Source organism: Trypanosoma brucei, chromosome 10, assembly GCF_000210295.1.
Source record: "Trypanosoma brucei gambiense DAL972 chromosome 10, complete sequence".
Taxonomy (NCBI): Eukaryota; Euglenozoa; class Kinetoplastea; order Trypanosomatida; family Trypanosomatidae; genus Trypanosoma; species Trypanosoma brucei.
Window position 1 is genome coordinate 2,259,897 of NC_026743.1, and position 16,497 is coordinate 2,276,393.

Consider the following 16,497-nt stretch of genomic DNA (forward strand, 5'->3'; position numbering starts at 1 on the left):
ATAGGGTGAAAACGAAAGGATTGGGAGAGAGAAGATTAGTTGTGCTTCGTCCCCGGGGGGGGGGAAAGCAGTCAAGGAATAGGGTATAATTGAATGTAGGAAACCTGCTTCCTGTCGTGAAAGGGGAAATCAATGACCGCAGGAAATTATCCTATCCGCAGTAAATCGTATTGGTGCATGTAAACAGTTCCAAGGAAAGAAGTGAGGAGGACCTGGTTTTGCCTCACAAGAGCACTTTTTGGAGGGAGCTACACCACGCAAAACGACAATTTTGAGCAGTTTTGGGGGGTAAGGAGACTTGATTTGGGGAGGCGGAGGAGAGGAGTCTAATGTTCATTTAGCAGCGGTGGGCCGGTGAAGAACGGAATTGTGTATGAACGGACCGCAAGTGGTAAAGTTTCCAGAAAGCGATGGAAGTAAGTGCTAATGGTCGGGACGGCCCTCGGAAGCAGCACCAGGAGCAAAAGGAAGGGGGAAAAGATGCCGAAATATTTATTGTTACATTGAAAATGGTGCACTTTATGTCGTACATTTCTGTTGTGAACAAAACCGTAAGAATAAACAAACATAACTTTATCCTGATCCCAACCGAACGAAAGAGTAAGGGAAAGGGAGATGTGTTTAAGATCAACTTCTTTTTCCATCGGTTGCTAAATGCGTCGCCAGAGGTTTTGTTCATAAATCCCGTCTTTTGAGCATCGATGACGCCGTCGGAAGACGGCTTTTATGAAGTACCGCCTCCTCGTAGGCGACACTTGTCTTCTCCCATTCATTGCTGGTAGTTAAAATATTCATACTTGCCTAAAAGTTCTGCATCGTATGCACAATCTTAACACCATCCAACATCATACATTTGGGCGTATTTGCGCGTATCTTCACTTATATATTCCAGCAGCTCCTCTTGCCATGACCCCTTCGTCCAAAGCGTGTCTTCGTGCCGGCAATAAGTAGTATTGCGTTGGCTAAAAGCATCGCATCTGTGGTCAAATATTTAAAATGTGTGTAGTACATTGGAGGTGTACTGTGTGTTTTTCCCTTCGGACATGTAACCTGGATTCAAAAATGCAGAGAAAACGTCGTTCGGTATTATATTCACGCACATTGGCAACTAATTCGTTTATTTTCGTTGCTGTAGGGTAACAAATGTCGCCAGGGGTCTCCGAAGCAAGGTGGTGAAGTGGACAAGGGTTCACCGGTTCCGTCCACAATTTTCTGGATAATGCGGGTGTTAATGAAAGGACGGAAGGGGACACAGTTAAAAATGACGACACCCAAGTAAAAAAGTAACAGCGGTCATATCCCGCGAGTTTGTGACGCAGTTGCGGCGGCCAAGCTTTTCTCCGCGTAGTGTAGGGCGCCTACCGCTGGGATACTCGATTGTATCCGTGCCTACGTTGGTTTTGATAGGGTGCCGTGAACATGTGCCGACATAGACTTGGATTTACAAAAATATGCAGCGTGTTGGTGTTTGCGAGGGTACTGCAACACTGGTGCTTGATGGGGTTAGGTGTTTTTTTGCGCAACCAGACAGAAAAAAAGAGGTCGTAGAATATGAACGGAGATTCGAGTGCGCCAAGAGTACTCAATTAATCTGGCACCATGCAGGGGAAGATCACGCCAACGACGCTTTATGCGGCTGGAAAAAATTATCTACGTCTCAGATGGAGGTTGTGGCAAAACGGGGAAGTAAAAGACGGGGGATTGTAAGAGGTGGATGAAAATGGGCAAAAAGAAAACTCGCTAAGCAATTCGCGCACAGCTGTAAGCCACGTGAGGGATGCATGACCTGGGAGGGTTACATTCAAATCTTCGAGGATAAATAGCCCGTATGGGCGGTAGAAGAAAGCAGGGATATTCTGACATCTAAAAGCAGGACTACGACTGTTAGCGTCACCAACCTCCGGGACGCTATGTATGTGAGGGAGATAGATCGGTAGTGGAGAGTGTACGGGTTTGTTATGAAGCGAAAAATTATGAGCCTTGACTACGAAACTCGGTATTTTCATTATCCTTATGGAAAGGTGATCAAAAGGGGTGCCATACTACATTTTGCGGGGTCGAGTAACGTGTGGAAGGAGACAATACCCAGGTACCTCAGCGAGATGAGTTGGTTCAAAGCTCTAAAAAATTCTTTCACAGAACGAGAGGCTTACAGGCGGCTGCTAGAAACAACTTCCGTTGAAATACACTCTGCAAGGGGTGCCTTTAGGTATGTAAAGCTCGGTACTGTGTGCCCCATCTCTAACGTTTCAAACCCAAATTGGTTATCTGGGGAGTTGAGAAAGTAATGCATACGGTCAATCTGCATTGAAGATTACACCCGTAATCCGCGGCACATCGCATCGCACTCTCTTATCCCTTACATACTCATTGCAGAAACTGACGTTTTATTTTTGTTTTCAGGAAATGGCGAAGGGAGGGAAAAGGGTAGTTGCTCGTAGAAGGAGGGTGCGGCTGTATTTAATAGTGATTGCGCTGCTGATAGTGGTCGGGGTTATGGTGACAATGGATATAAGAAGTAGTCATACGGAAACCGGTCACGGGTTGAGAAAAGAAAATTTCCACAGTAATTATGCACCAAGGGTTAGTTATGTTGTGGTGCAAACGAGACGCTCCCCAGGGTGGTGTAGAATGCTCTTAAGCTCTATACTCACCAACGTAAGCGTCACAACAGTTGGAATGGGCGCAGTGTACATTCATGCGTGGAGATGGACCTGGATCTACAATTATATGCTACGGGAGAGGATGCATGAAGATGATGTGATTGTGATATTCGATGGGGGAGACACTTTTTTCACAGAAACACATTTAAGAGAAGATGCCATGAAGTATTTTCTGGCAACAACGCCTAGCACGCCTGAAAAGTTCAATGAAACAGAAATCTTACAGGGAGCCATGACACCTCCAATGCTCTTCACGGCAGAAAAAGGCTGCTATGCGCCGCAAATGTATATCATGACGGGTGTCGATCCCAGTAAAATACCTCAACGGGAAAGATGTTTAAATGTGTATGAAGAGGCATTTGAGGCGTCTACTCGGGCAGGGACGCAGGCTATTTTGCGGAAGCACGAATCTGGAAGGTGGCATCTCAATGGCGGAGGAGTAATTGCAAGAGTGTGGGCTCTGAGAGAGGCCCTAGATGTTTTCTTCGCGCTCAAAAGGCAGAGTTACAAATGGTGGTGTGATCAAAGTATGTGGTCATTGATTTTAGCGTGGAGTGTCAGCAGACCAAAGCACGTGCAACCGGTGTTGCTTCTGAGAAGGGGAATTATGAGCCTTGACTACGAAACTCGGTATTTTCATTATCCTCATACAACGCCGATTAGGACAGGAGTGATCCTACATTTTCCAATGCCGATCGTTTTGTGGAAAAACAAAATGGCAAAATACGTTGGTGAGACGACATGGTTCAGGGCTTTGCGAGATTCCGAAGGAAGACAGAAGACAGTGGCAGATTACTTAAAGACCGTTTATGTGGATATTCGCTTCGTCTTTGGGTTCAAAAAGTGGAGGAAGTTTAGCAGCGTGTGCAGCATAAGCGATGTTGTGAACCCAAACTGGCTAAGTGGTGTGTTGAGAAAGTAACACCAGCGCTTGACCTGTATCATAATATCATGCCTCCTATACGCTGCGTGTCGGCACGCCATTCACCAGGATGTATGAATACACTGTGTGTGGAAATCCGTGTTTTATTTCATTTTTAGAAAAGATGAAAGGAGCTAAGAAATTTTATGGTAAAAGAAGGAAGAGAACGTGTGTAATAGGTGCGGCACTTCTGCTTATCTTTTTACTTTGTCGCATGCTGTTTATCCGGACGGAAGAAGTGGAAGACACCACGTTTGAGGAAGGTTGTTGGGAGCGTGAGATGCGCAGCGAAGGAGTGGGAGATGTAAAGGTGCGTTACGTCGTGATACAGACGAAGCCCTCCCCAGGTTGGTGTAGAATGCTTGTAAGCTCTCTCGTTGTTGGTATTGATGTAATTACAATAGGACTCGATGGCGTGTACCATCACACCTCGAGGCCACATTGGTTTCTGAACTACATAGAAAGTGCGGGGTTAAGTGATGACGATGTGATTGTGACATTTGATGGTGCGGACACAGTATTTGTGAACAAGCATAACCTCCAGTGCGCTATTAGCAAGTTCATATCAACGACACCGAGCAAACCAGAAAATTTCGATGAGGAAAAAATACTGAAAGGCGTCCAAAAGTCTCCACTCCTGTTTACTGCTGAAAGGGGGTGTTTTGCCTCTCAACTAAGCGTTTTGTTTTCAATAAGAGGCAGAAAACACGAAAAGAGGTGTGAGCGGTTCTATAGGGGGGAGATTTCAAAGGCCAAAGCAACCGGCGCGGAACGGGTGATGCGGATGCCAAAGAGTGGGCGGGCGTATCTTAATGCTGGTGGGGTGATCGGGAGGGTGTGGGCATTTAAGGAAGCAATAGGAGGATTTTCAAAACTTAGAGAAAAGAGTGACAGATGGTGGTGTGATCAGACAATTTGGACCATTCTCTTTGCCTGGAGCGTCAATCAACAGGACACTGGGGGTAAAGCAGTGCACTTGAGAAAGGGTCTGATTTCTCTAGACTACGATGCGAGGTATTTTCTCATTCCTTCGTACACTTCCCCAATTCGAAGCATGATATTGCATTTTTCCGGGCTTATTAGAGACTGGAAGTGGTGGTTTCCAGGTGTTGTGAGGAGGTTGGTATGGATACAGAGAATGAGAGATGATGTGTATCAGAGAGACAGCAGGAGCTTGCTAACTAAGACCAGCTTAACGATCTACGGCGCTAAAGGAGAAAAATATATTCGTAAGTTTGCCGATGTTTGCAACGTTGATGAGGCCGTGGACTACACGTGGCTGTCGACGGTCCGAAGTAAGCATTAGATACTACAGGTCAGCGTGAGACCGGCTGTTTCTACGGATGTGTGTACACAGGATTTTATACGTTGTGGGTTGCCGTCCACTCCGCGGCAAATCACCTTAGGTGCCACTGTTGACATCAAAAGGTTTTTCGAAGACAGTCTTTAAAAATTTATGTAAATTCGCTCCCTGCAATCGCGAGTTGGCGTTGTTTTGTAAACACGTGGATCCGCGTAAACGAAAAGAAAACAGCGATCCCAGTGTCGTTGGGATCTTCTACTGATGCCTGCAACGATGGGGCCACTGAAAAATAAAGGTAACCGTTTTTTTTTTTTAGCACCGTACTCGTTCGCTATTTACGGATGAAAATGAGGGGGAGTAGTGGGTATGTAGATTTCGAATGCCGTATCGTGGTGTTATTGGTGACTTTCTGTAAAACAAGCAGTTCAAAGGGGGAGTGTGATTATTATCGTCAAACTTTTAGATGAGAGCCTGCATTCAAGGCGCGTTTTGTGGCAGAAAACACGGGCTGCTCCCTGAGGTAGTGCAAGCCGTTTGCTCGTATAACGCCATCCGGTGCAGTGGTGGTTGGTGTGGTGGTGTTCCGCGACACCGACATGTCGGGAGGTGTCTGTGAGATTGAGGGGTTTATGTGGGAATATGATATCGTAGCAATGTTTTATGGCGCAGACACGTCTTTAGCGCAGGCCGAGTTTGTGGAGGAAGAGACACACCTTTGCGAATAGCTCACCAAAAATTAAAATGACAAACACATGGCGAGAGTCATTTTGCTTGGAACAATGTTCCCCTCAATAATTTTCCGACCGAGAGGGGATGTTACTTCCTACGGATGTATGTCATGCTAGAGGTGTAGAACAAAAGTTCACAGTGGTACGAAAGTGTGTGAATATACGAGACTGGATGAGTGGGAAGGAGCTTATGGAGGGCTCGTCACGGTTGGGCTGCAGAATGCATGCCCAAACGGCATCGGTAAAAGTGGAAGAGTTTAAACGCTCAGAAACCCCTTTAAATCACTTTATCAACGCCAGGATGGAGAACTTCAACTGATGGTGCGGCTACTATATAAGCGCTGGCGTTTCCGTACAATGTGACAGAGTACGTATTCGGGGAGGCGTTTACTCCCTCTCTACGGGGACTCATGTCCCTTAACTACAACTTCCAATGGTTTGGCAACGCCACTCAAAACAAACCTCACTTCCACTATTGCCCATTCGGGGTGAGATAATTGGGAGGGGGAGCTTGCCGATGACTGGGAGACTGTCATTGTGGTACCGACAACTTGAACCACCGGAGAGGTGACAGTGAACGAAGGAGCATTCACTTTCGGAGCCTTTAGTGGCACAACGTAAGGAGAGAAAGTGCCTTCGAACAACCTCGGTGACGTGCGTCGAATCAATAGGACGGTGAAATATAAATGGCTAATGAGACCATTTAAGTGAAGTTAGCTGACGCCAGCACCATGTGTTTGCATTTATTTCACCGTGGCGTGCCTCGTATTTCTCCGCAATGAAGTTGGGTAGACATCTTCACCATTGTTGAGGACGTGGTATGTATCTATTGAATAGTGGATCTTGTCCCTAAAAACTGCCGAAACGTGGACGAAGAGCTCTCATAAAAAGGATTTCGATTTTACGCTGCTGTGCGTGAGTCAGGATAAAGAGGTGGCGTGATTTTAATTGGTTCCATTGGAAATGCCTGTGATTTAGAGGAGTTCTTAGTGAAATCTCGAGCGTGCACAATAGTGATAAAACGAAAAAGAGGGATGTGAGGGGGAGGGCGTGCCGGTCATATAAAGGATATTCCAAACTATGAGCTTCATGGGAAAGACGCTTGTTTTGTGCGCGCTATTTTTCCGAACAAGTAGCAGGGGTACAATCTCGCTTCAGGTTACGCTGCAGCAGATTGATGTCCATGATATAACTACCTCTTCCGTGGATAAGAGCCGTTCCATTACTCGAAAATTAGGTAGGGTAGAGAGCGCGGGGTGGCGACCAGAAGTTTTGATTCGGAAGAAATTATTGTAGATTATGTTTGTCGCCGTGTGTTTTCCTCTTACCTTATCAGTTTTCAACTACAGTGATGGCATTCCATCGGGAGTGGTCCGACTAATCTTAAATCTTGGAACCACCCTCGGGAGCGAGTCGCTCTGTGGGCAATTTGGGAGAAGACAGGACTTGTGATACCGAGATGTTAAAATAACTTTAAAGTAGTTGTATAACGTCTAAGAATTCAAAGGTGTATACAGTTGAATGTTTAATCCTGGGCGTGCCCATGAAGTAAATTGGTTACTTGGGGGTTATGGAAGCGAAATTAGTATGTTTTTTGTGGGCTTGTTGTATTCATGATCATCTAGAGAAAAGCATTGACGTACGAAAAGCTGATTACAGTGGATTGAGGGAGCGGAAGGCCAGTTGCCCATTTGAGAGGGAACGCCAGCGGAAGTCTTCCAAGAGACGGTTAGCTCTCACTATATGCCAGTTTGTTGCCGATTGTCTGTGAAATTTATAATTCAAGTGAAAGACATCACTCTTCTCAGATCATATCTGAGTTTAAAAGAATTGGGATACCCCTGTTGCTCAAATATTCCACCATAAAAAAAAAACGAAAGATCTTCACTTAGTAGCGTCGGATTAACTGTGCGTCCGGTTGCTCATATTCAGAACATCAATTGGAACTCCCACTCTATAGTGTGCCACGTCAGTGTTCTTCAATTTCCAAAGAGAGGGAGATTTTGTGACGGCAGCTTCATACCGCAGCGGGGGCCTTGGTGTGTACGCAGAGATTGCTTACTTGATGTGCACCACTCAGTTGCAACATCCTTGGCGTAGTTAACGGACAAAATTTAAAAATTTTATTGCTTTGAAAAAAAAATGAATTTGTGTTAAATGATATCTTAACATTTAAATGCTTTTCTTAGCAAATGATTGCAAATAACTTTGCGTTAAATGGAATGATCTTGTTTTTCATGCTGTCTTGTAAAGGGACGTTAAATTTGCAACAGCTAGGATAATAATGAGAACGAATAGTCTCAACATCGGAGCAGTTTTGGGGGTGATGTTGGTAGTGGTTGACATTGAAGCACAGGGAACAGGTGCCGTGTCCGCGTCGCATTGCACTTTCAACCAGCGCTCCGGTGTTTCTAAGAAGGAAGAGCTAGGGGACGCTATGAGGGTAGATAATGTCTTTCCAGGAGGCCCTAAAAAAGACGTTTTGGTGTCGTGTGCCAATAAGAGTCGTCAGACAGCGGCAGGGATTTTCGTTCACTGGTGCTGCAGGTGTGAATCAGAAACCAGTGGCGACAGGGGCAATGTTTGCGAATTTTTTGGAGATTGTGAATGTGATGATATCTATTCAACCTCAAACGTCCCTAAATGCGTTAAAGGAGACCACATGTGGAGGGACTCTTCTACTGCGCTGCGGGCGGTTCTTCAGGATGTCAAGGGGAGAGACGCTTGTAACATCTCAACACCTAATGGAAAAGAGATATTGATGAAGCTTACGAGAGAAGAGCTCACATCTAATATAGCACCTCAGGATTCGTCCTCCAAAATATTCTTGTTTCTGCTGGCTGCGCTGCTCATGCAGGACGAATCGGTGGCACAAACCTCCAATTAGCGAGAATGATAACTCGTCCGTCACACATTTTAGTGGAAAATAGGGGGTATTAAACAAAAAGGGCCCTCACAAACACGTGCATCCAAAATGTAAATAAATACATATACATGCATATTTCCTCTTCTCCTCATGGCGTCTCCTAGAGGTTGCTGGCTTCTCTTAGGCACATCCTCTGTCCACGTATTACTCACGCTTGCACGTATGATTTACTATGGCCCAAGCTGCTTTTATATTTGACGTTTCCAATGAGCACACACTTTTGATACTTTCCCAACTTTTTGTACATATTTCTGTTGCATTTTATGTTCAAAGAGCACCGTGCGGTGGTTGGGGGGAAAAACGTAGCACAGTGATAGGATGCCAATAAGAGAGGTTTGAAGGAACTACGGGAATACGATGGGCTACTTTGCTGAAGCAAGGAAAACCTCAATTAGTCCTGCGTGGCACTGAAAGAACACCATCTGGTGGCAGAGATGAATATGGCTAGCAAAAAAAAAAAAGACTTTCTCTTTGCAAAAACTCCCTGAGAGCTTTCCACAAACAGGGTGGCGTGTCTGAGGAAGCTTTTTCACGGACTTTCCCTCAAAGGCTCTCACGCCAAGAAAACAGATTATGGCAGAGTGACAAATTTCACGGTTGCTTATAGATTCCTACCCCTTTTGGGCGGAGGAACATCACCCTCATGAATCTCACTCAAAAGAAGGGAGTGGTGACGGTGGTCGGCCTGTCGGCAAAATGCCGGTGTCCATTCCTCTGGGTGTATGCGCCGTGTGGCCCGCGTTGTGCAAGGTTTCGTTCATCTGAAGTTAAGCTTTTGTGGACGGTGGCTTTCCATTCAAGGTTTGCCAATGCGGCTACAGCGTGGGGTTTGTATAAATGTGCTTAACATTCACTGGTATAGATTTGCTGCATGTTCATGGGATCGCTGATGCGCCGCGCGTGAAAAAAAAAAGTGATTCCATTTTCGTCATTTGGACACCATTCTTCCGCCTTGCAGTCTACACTCCTCTGTGACCGAATGACAACGGTTAGTACAGGTGCAGCTCTGAGTAGGCTGACCACCGGGGCGTGCGGTAAGTCAATTCCCTTTGTGGCTTACCCACAAAGATAAAGGGCGCGAACTATCGCTAATTTGGCACCGCAGTGGCAACGGTGCGCAGACAGGCCAATATGCCGCAGTTTTGACTTACTTCACCCGTGTTATCGTCTGTTTCATTCTTCCTTTCGGCGATCCGTGCCGGTGTTTGGCTCGTTACTTCATCGTGCACGGAGAAACTACCCTTCTTTCGCAGTAAAAACACGCAAACTGTGAGCCATCAAATGTTCTTCGTCAGTGCGGTGCGTAGTGTTAACTGTGCTGGGTCGAAAGGCTTTTAAAACTGCAGTACCCATGCATCATTTGTTCCAGGGTGACGCAGCACTTGCTTTCGCTTCTGGATCCAACTGTGTGCGACCTCACACGGCCGGAGTTGTGACCACCACGACTGCAGCAGTCCAGTGCTTCCATACTATTGCCGTGACGTGGTCACAGTGGGATTTGTTGATGTTTTGAGCAAACCGCAAGAGTCATCGCGACTGTTGTCTTGCCATAGCTTAGGGGCTTGGCGTAGGGGTTCGCGCATAAGAAGGAGCACTAACCCGAGTTCCGCACCCCATTCCGGTGGACACAGCGCTCCATACCGAGGGGTGCTGTGTATGTGGTGTGCCTGTCTTATCGCATATCTTCAGGTGGCACGTGCCTCGCCCGCTCACCCCCAGCAGGGGCAAAGCGGCACCTCACGTCGCTCGCATACAATAGGGTGCGGGATGTGATTTTGAACAGACACTCCCTCATTCGGAGGGAAGTACCTTATTTTTGAAAGTACCCTGTCAATTCGAAACCCCTAACCCATGAGGGTGATCTCTCCCTGTGATACTGTGCTAGTGAACACGCTCTCACAGTTGGGTGTGCTTTTTTACATGCTGGGTCCTCGGCAATTTTCGATTTGTGCGTACCCTGCTTCATTTTTCTATGCTCGGGCTGGTTTTCCGCGGGGGCAACAGTGTGAAGAACCATATGGTCGACGGGAGTGCCAGCCTCTGCGCCCCAGACTTCATCCTTGTCCCAATCGTAGTGACCAGGCACTGACAGAGTGGAGATATGGGCAGTGCAGCGCTCTTCAACAAAACGGTGGGGCCCTTCGCCATAGTGGCATGTGCCGAAAAAAAAAAAACAGTCCCGAGACACGTCCTGCACATGTCGCAGTGCAGCTTCACACCTTAGAAAATTTAAAAGGAAGAGCACTTTGTCGGGTTTCTGCCCCAGCTTAACATACAAAGTTATTCCAATTTAGGGCGGTAAATTATAACAAGAGGACGGCGACGAAAAGAGGAAGGGGTAAAGAACCGATTTTTTGTCTCGGCTTCGCGCCAACCGTCCGCGATTGCGCTTCGTTCCTAGCGCGGAAGTATGGAGAGCCTTGGAAGGAACCGTTCCAGCCTTGCTCAGGTTACAGCCGTTGCTCCACCGTGTCTCCAATACCTGTTTCTTCTTTTTCCCCCAAAGCTTTTTCGATATGGGGCATGTGGCCAAGTAGCCCGACGACCATTGGAATACCAACTCCAACTGGCTGCGGATTTCCTTCCCTTCCCGGTCGCACACCCAGTGGTGGGTTCCCGGTTGCACCAGCTTTCCTCGCTTACTGCTTAAAGCTCGGCTATTGCTGGTAGCGTTTCGCCGATATGGCCCAACTCCTTGTTATCGCATCCAGGGATGCCAGTGAGAACGGCGACCCCAGCTTAATGCTGTGAGGTGTATCCCAACATCGTCTCCGTCACTCGCAATTTGACACAGCTCCTCCGTATCACGGGCTTTAATTTCGGAATGCTCGTAAGTGTTGCCTTTATTTCCTCATCTTCACCCCGTTTTTTTCACTCCTTCCATTGGACCCTGCGAATCTCTTATCGGTTTCCGTCCTGATACATGGGCAGCCGTTCCCACCGCATATTTACGGCACGCCTTGGGCCCGTTAATGCCATCCCTGTGGTTAAGAAGATATCTAAATACATTTTCGGAAGCAGGGGGTTTGTTTTCCATCGGAACATCGCTGTGCCTGCGATGCGGCAAGCTTCCTTCAGATCTCCACGCGCCTTCATCGCCTTATTCTTCTCGGAGCGCTACCCATTTAAGTGGAGCAGTGTCTGTTTTCATTTGTGTGCTGCCATCGTTCTTTTCCAATGGCTTTCTCCTTGATTTTCCATGTGTACTTTGAGTCGCTCCTATATGTGTCCCATCAAGGCCCTACTGTGCAAATATGCCGCTGTGCTCGGAACATTTTCGGTCTGAATTGTTATTTGCCTTCCCCCGTCTAGTCTCTCCTTTTCCCATCTGTCTGGGCAAGTGATGGCATGCAAAGCTTTGCGATGGCCCGCGATGGTGTGAGGAAATATTTTACACTTGCCCACTTCTTTTATGCTGCTCAAAAAAAACAGACCAGATCTTAGTTTATGACTACCCGCTCTCCTCCAATCAAATGGTCTACTGTGATCGACACTTTGTTGCCTCGTTCACAGTTATCCTCCGCTCTTGGTGTCACCGAGCCTCGCTTTCGTCGGCACTTTTACTCCCCTGTAGCAGGTAAACTATGGGTTTGGCGTGGCAAGTACTGTTGCTGCTTTGCCACCGAAACTTCTGTCTACCTTCACCACTTGTTCGACCAACTTTGGTCTTATTCCGATGATTTCTGTCGTAGGCGTTCCTTTGCTGCGTGGGCAGTCGTTGGTGTTTATGCGTTTCAACACGATATGACGCTTAGGCCGCGCAAGCGTTCGCTAACTCTTGTCCGGAAGTGACCCCCGAAATGCACGTTCACTATTATTTGTCCCCACCTCCCTCACCTTCGCCTCTGCTACTCCTTCCTCAGCGGTTTTTTTTTCATTCGGACAACATCAGTTTGAACCAGGTGGTTGGTGGTTTTCTACCACTTAAATCACACTTATTTTACTAACTTCCTGGGACGCTGCAGCTACTTCTGCGACAAACCTCCTCCAAAGTTGGTGTTCTTGATGCCGACCCCCTCCCCCTGCACGTGACATTAAGAGTTCATCGGTCGCTAGACTCCGTCGCCGCCGCCGTTTCCCTCTTATCCGGAGGCCCTGTTGCCACGCATAACCTCAGCTTGGCTTACAGTTTGTTGGCTTTCGTGCATCATGGGAACTTCCAGACACACTCCCCGACTATTCTTTCCCACGGTCTTTGTCTCTTCCTCGCCTTTCCTGGTATGGGAATCCCTTTATATTTATCCACGTTTTTCTTTGAGCTCCACGCATTTTAGAAGTGCCGCTGATGCTTAGAAGTCCGGGCGGAAGTCATGGTTATGAGAGGCTTTAAAGCATTTTTTCAGTTTTTCTTACTCTTCAGAAGTCACACACATATGTTTTACCACCGTGTTGTTTGTCGCTTTGCCCGGTTGTGACTGTAAAAAGGCATACCCCGGGCATGCTATTAGTCCACGGGTTCTTACGCAACTTCACGGGGTGGGAACTCTCCTGCTGAATCGCTTGGGGATGTATCCAAGCTTTGTTTCTCCCATTACTCCTTTGATTCTGCTGGTTACAGCTGGAGCTGCACCCACAGCCGCATTTGTTGGAGGTTGTCCTCCTGTGAATCCATCTGGATCGCCAGAAGGTGAACCTTGAAGCGCCCTGGGACACTTTCCTCCACACAGGTGGACTTTGTGTCCTTTGGGGAGGCAACGTGTCGGCGCCCATGGAAAGTGGAAGGTTTGCTTCCCCAGTATTCACACGTTTCTCACGGAAGAGCAAAGAAGTTGGTGCGCACCCACAGGCCATCGTCGCAAGGAACAAACCCTTCTCAGTTTGAGACGGCACCCGCACTGCATTCCACATTGATGGGAAATGAAACCTTTTCCCCGTTGGCCCTACAGAAATATGGTGAAAGGGAGGAAAAGGCAGATAGCGCCAACTCACGTTGCCCTTTAATGGCGCACGCTCTGAGAGTTCACTTTCCCTTTAATACCCCAATGTCGGTGCGCGCGCTTACTCTACTCGGCGCGCCCCAAACTTCAGCGTCGACTCGCCACACTGAGAAGGTTTTGCATATTGGCCTCCAACTTGGACGGTTTTGGGCCCTGAACCGTGGGAGGAGGTTGTGTGCTTTCCCCCTCATACTCTTTGAGCTGCCCAACGACCCCTTCATAATTGCAAGGCGCCATTCCGCGGCTGAGGGACCCTCTTTTGTCTCACGCGAGCTGTGGTCACTTTAAAGGACGTGGTGTCATTAAGGTAAGTTACGAACAATGCATGTCTCGCTGCCCTCGCGTTTAACGGCACGAACAATTCTTGCTCCCGCGTAGCAACGGTGTCCAGGTTTCGTCACTGTGGGTTTTTCGTCTCAAGTCACTCCGTTCTCCCCCGTGCGGCTGATAGTTCATTGGTGGAAAAACTGTCTCGCGGCCAGGGGACTGCGCTGAAACGATTTCGAAGGATACCCATGGAAATTATCAAACATAGAAGACACTTTTCATGGCCCGCCGCAACGTGCCTGGAAAATGGTGAAAAAATGACGTTCCACAGATGCCTGTGACACCAGCGCTGTGCGGTTTCGTAAACGCACCACAAAAGTGACCCCCGTATGAGAATTTCTGCCCAGCCCCAGCTCCACCCGAACTTAGGGTTTACTTAAGTCTGGCATTACGTCAACACAGCTGGTGGTGGCGCGGAGAAATAGCAGGCCGGGTGCCCCCCCAGCAGCACTTCCCTAGCGAGTTGCTGTTGATGAAAAAAATGCCTTCTTCCCCTCCCGCCCCGGTGTGCTTGTGACTCGCGCGCCTCTGTATGGTAGTCCCTCCCACTTTCCCCTTAAACCAAATGGTTCCAACCAGCCAATCATCGAATTCCCCTCGAGCCCTCCTCTTCTATCTCGGCATCTTCAGCAAACTTGACCCCGGCGCCTCGGAGTCAAGCAAATTTCTACGGTGTTGGACCGGCCTGTAAAATACAGACGCCAGTTTCTCAACCGCAGAGCTCCACTGAAAACACGAGCTCCTTTAGCGAGGCAGACCCCAACTATTCCGCTGCGATCCATGTGAAATTGGGCTGGGGCTTCCCCGGCATCCTTGCTCAACGACAGCGGCTACGAGGGACAAGCAAAGAAGCAAACTTCCAAGGAAACGAAAAAGGCAAAAGAGCATTTGCTGTCGCAGGGTGGATTGATAACGTTACCGTGGCCCCTTGCCCCAGAAGACGGTGCTAGCAAGCCCTCCCAAATTTCGTCAAAGTGGGATACACGCAAGAGATGGGAATCCCCTGCTTCAGAAAATAGCCACGCCCTGCCGCTGCGGCAACGTAGTTGGCATTGCCAATAATATTCTTGCTTTTACCGACCCTCTGGAAAACGCGAGGCCACAACCACTCCTTGACGGACTTATCAACTACTACTGATTTTTTTTTCGTCTCCTTCGCCTCTTCGTCATCCTGCAGCCACTTGTGACAGCAGGATTTCGTTTCACCTGACAGCTCCACAGTTTCGCATATAGTGATATTTGGCCCTCAAATCAGAAGAACTGACACCTCGGCGTTGTCTAATCGGCCAAAAATCTCGCTTTCCACAACTCTTTCTGGTTCCCCTTTTCTCAGTAGGCAGAGGAAAACAACCATCTTCAAGCTGAAAACTGTGTGCAGCCGCGCCCCAGCGGAAGCAACATGCTTGCGCAGCGAGGTTATGTCGGACGAGTGACCCACCTCCCTTTCGATAGGCCCTATTTGGTGCCATTCACCTTTGGCTGGGGTTCTCACCACTCGACACACCCTGCCCTTCGGTCCGAAATTTTCCTTTTCAGGAATTTGTGGCTTCCACCCTCCCTCCCGTACATCCTTTTGCCACGAGTGGGGCTTGGTATCCTCCTCGTTGTTTTTTCAGTGTTTTGGATGGCGGCTGTGTCGCAGCACCGCCCTTTTCCAGTTGCACGGCACTCCGCGGTGCTCGATCCCAGCATCTTTTCACGCGTAACCGTTGCACCTTCATTTTCCTGGAGGGGGTGCGCCCCCCAAGGAACGATCTGGCCTCCCGATGGTGCGTTATTCTGGCATCAAAGGTCAATGGCGAAGTCGGTGTCCGAACTTCCGCTGCTTACGAATTGCCTTACGAACGGAGAATGGTTGTCACTCTTTCGCTTTCACGGTTGTCTGCTCCTTCCCGCTCTGCGCGTTGGTCGATTTATCCGGCTCCCCTTCCTAAAGTGAAACGAGGGGGTTTTACAGGTAAGGAGCTCCCGCATTGGCCCTGTCGCTTGGTACGTCTCCCCAGTTCGTCGAGGGTTTCGTGTTCCACCGGCTGATCAGGTAACTGCCGACGCTAACTTCTACTGATCATAGGTTTCTTCTCCTCTTCGTCTTGGCGGTGCGCTCGCCTCAACCGCACCGGTGACCCGGTGAGCCTCCTACGCATTTCCTTGCAGTGCGGGCCTCCTGGCTCCCCGCGGTCGCCATTTTTCTTACTTGTGTGTACGGTGGTTGGCTGCCCCATTGCTGCTCTTTGTGTGTTTTTTCTTTTTCTTTTTTCTCGGCGGGAGGGGATGTAGTTTCTCTCTTTTCTTTTGCTGAGGACAGGTGGGGGCGGCATGAGAAGTTCCCGAGGTGTGTCTGTGTGTGTGTGTTGGGGGGGGGGGGGGGGTACGGCCTAGCGGCTGTTTCTGCTACCGAGGTGTGTGACGAAGGCGCCACCCTCCTAGCTTGCCGTGTTGCGGTTTTTTTTTTTACAGCTAGTTGTGGCGGTTCGCCCTCGAGTACCGAGAGACGCAGGTGCATCCCGTGGATATTCGGGTCGTTTAAACTGTTAGCGATCGGTGTCGGGATACGTGTGCTCCAGTCGGGTTTCGCTCTTTGCGCTTTCGCCCTTTCAGGGCAGCGGATGCTTTGAGCTCCTGGTAAATGCCACTTTGTCTTTGCTAACATTTTTTTCGGGTTATCCACTTTATGACGCTTAAGGTTAGTCG

At 48.4% G+C, this 16,497-nt stretch overlaps 11 protein-coding genes across 11 annotated transcripts; 8 read left to right on the forward strand and 3 right to left on the reverse strand.

The window, feature by feature from the left end:
- Positions 1 to 337: 337 nt before the first annotated feature.
- Positions 338 to 679, reverse strand: TbgDal_X11580 (hypothetical protein, unlikely; the record flags this gene model as incomplete). The annotated part of the gene is made up of 1 exon (XM_011780025.1): positions 338 to 679. The coding sequence occupies one exon, from the start codon at positions 677 to 679 to the stop codon at positions 338 to 340; it is 342 nt and encodes a 113-aa protein (XP_011778327.1).
- Positions 680 to 1,958: 1,279 nt separating this feature from the next.
- TbgDal_X11590 (ESAG3, fragment) lies at positions 1,959 to 2,288 on the forward strand (the record flags this gene model as incomplete). The annotated part of the gene is made up of 1 exon (XM_011780026.1): positions 1,959 to 2,288. The coding sequence occupies one exon, from the start codon at positions 1,959 to 1,961 to the stop codon at positions 2,286 to 2,288; it is 330 nt and encodes a 109-aa protein (XP_011778328.1).
- Positions 2,289 to 2,406: 118 nt separating this feature from the next.
- Positions 2,407 to 3,585, forward strand: TbgDal_X11600 (expression site-associated gene 3 (ESAG3)-like protein, putative; the record flags this gene model as incomplete). The annotated part of the gene is made up of 1 exon (XM_011780027.1): positions 2,407 to 3,585. The coding sequence occupies one exon, from the start codon at positions 2,407 to 2,409 to the stop codon at positions 3,583 to 3,585; it is 1,179 nt and encodes a 392-aa protein (XP_011778329.1).
- A 70-nt stretch (positions 3,586 to 3,655) lies between these two features.
- TbgDal_X11610 (expression site-associated gene (ESAG) protein,putative) lies at positions 3,656 to 4,891 on the forward strand (the record flags this gene model as incomplete). Its single annotated transcript, XM_011780028.1, has 1 exon — positions 3,656 to 4,891. One exon carries the CDS (start codon positions 3,656 to 3,658, stop codon positions 4,889 to 4,891), a length of 1,236 nt encoding a protein of 411 aa, XP_011778330.1.
- A 3,009-nt stretch (positions 4,892 to 7,900) lies between these two features.
- Positions 7,901 to 8,503, forward strand: TbgDal_X11620 (T. brucei spp.-specific protein; the record flags this gene model as incomplete). Its single annotated transcript, XM_011780029.1, has 1 exon — positions 7,901 to 8,503. The coding sequence occupies one exon, from the start codon at positions 7,901 to 7,903 to the stop codon at positions 8,501 to 8,503; it is 603 nt and encodes a 200-aa protein (XP_011778331.1).
- Positions 8,504 to 10,393: 1,890 nt separating this feature from the next.
- On the forward strand, positions 10,394 to 10,813 carry TbgDal_X11630 (conserved hypothetical protein, unlikely; the record flags this gene model as incomplete). Its single annotated transcript, XM_011780030.1, has 1 exon — positions 10,394 to 10,813. One exon carries the CDS (start codon positions 10,394 to 10,396, stop codon positions 10,811 to 10,813), a length of 420 nt encoding a protein of 139 aa, XP_011778332.1.
- Positions 10,814 to 11,989: 1,176 nt separating this feature from the next.
- On the forward strand, positions 11,990 to 12,334 carry TbgDal_X11640 (hypothetical protein, unlikely; the record flags this gene model as incomplete). The annotated part of the gene is made up of 1 exon (XM_011780031.1): positions 11,990 to 12,334. The coding sequence occupies one exon, from the start codon at positions 11,990 to 11,992 to the stop codon at positions 12,332 to 12,334; it is 345 nt and encodes a 114-aa protein (XP_011778333.1).
- Positions 12,335 to 12,898: 564 nt separating this feature from the next.
- Positions 12,899 to 13,390, reverse strand: TbgDal_X11650 (T. brucei spp.-specific protein; the record flags this gene model as incomplete). The annotated part of the gene is made up of 1 exon (XM_011780032.1): positions 12,899 to 13,390. One exon carries the CDS (start codon positions 13,388 to 13,390, stop codon positions 12,899 to 12,901), a length of 492 nt encoding a protein of 163 aa, XP_011778334.1.
- A 2-nt stretch (positions 13,391 to 13,392) lies between these two features.
- On the forward strand, positions 13,393 to 13,767 carry TbgDal_X11660 (conserved hypothetical protein, unlikely; the record flags this gene model as incomplete). The annotated part of the gene is made up of 1 exon (XM_011780033.1): positions 13,393 to 13,767. One exon carries the CDS (start codon positions 13,393 to 13,395, stop codon positions 13,765 to 13,767), a length of 375 nt encoding a protein of 124 aa, XP_011778335.1.
- A 1,438-nt stretch (positions 13,768 to 15,205) lies between these two features.
- On the forward strand, positions 15,206 to 15,745 carry TbgDal_X11670 (T. brucei spp.-specific protein; the record flags this gene model as incomplete). Its single annotated transcript, XM_011780034.1, has 1 exon — positions 15,206 to 15,745. The coding sequence occupies one exon, from the start codon at positions 15,206 to 15,208 to the stop codon at positions 15,743 to 15,745; it is 540 nt and encodes a 179-aa protein (XP_011778336.1).
- A 168-nt stretch (positions 15,746 to 15,913) lies between these two features.
- Positions 15,914 to 16,456, reverse strand: TbgDal_X11680 (hypothetical protein; the record flags this gene model as incomplete). The annotated part of the gene is made up of 1 exon (XM_011780035.1): positions 15,914 to 16,456. The coding sequence occupies one exon, from the start codon at positions 16,454 to 16,456 to the stop codon at positions 15,914 to 15,916; it is 543 nt and encodes a 180-aa protein (XP_011778337.1).
- Between the last annotated feature and the right edge of the window lie 41 nt (positions 16,457 to 16,497).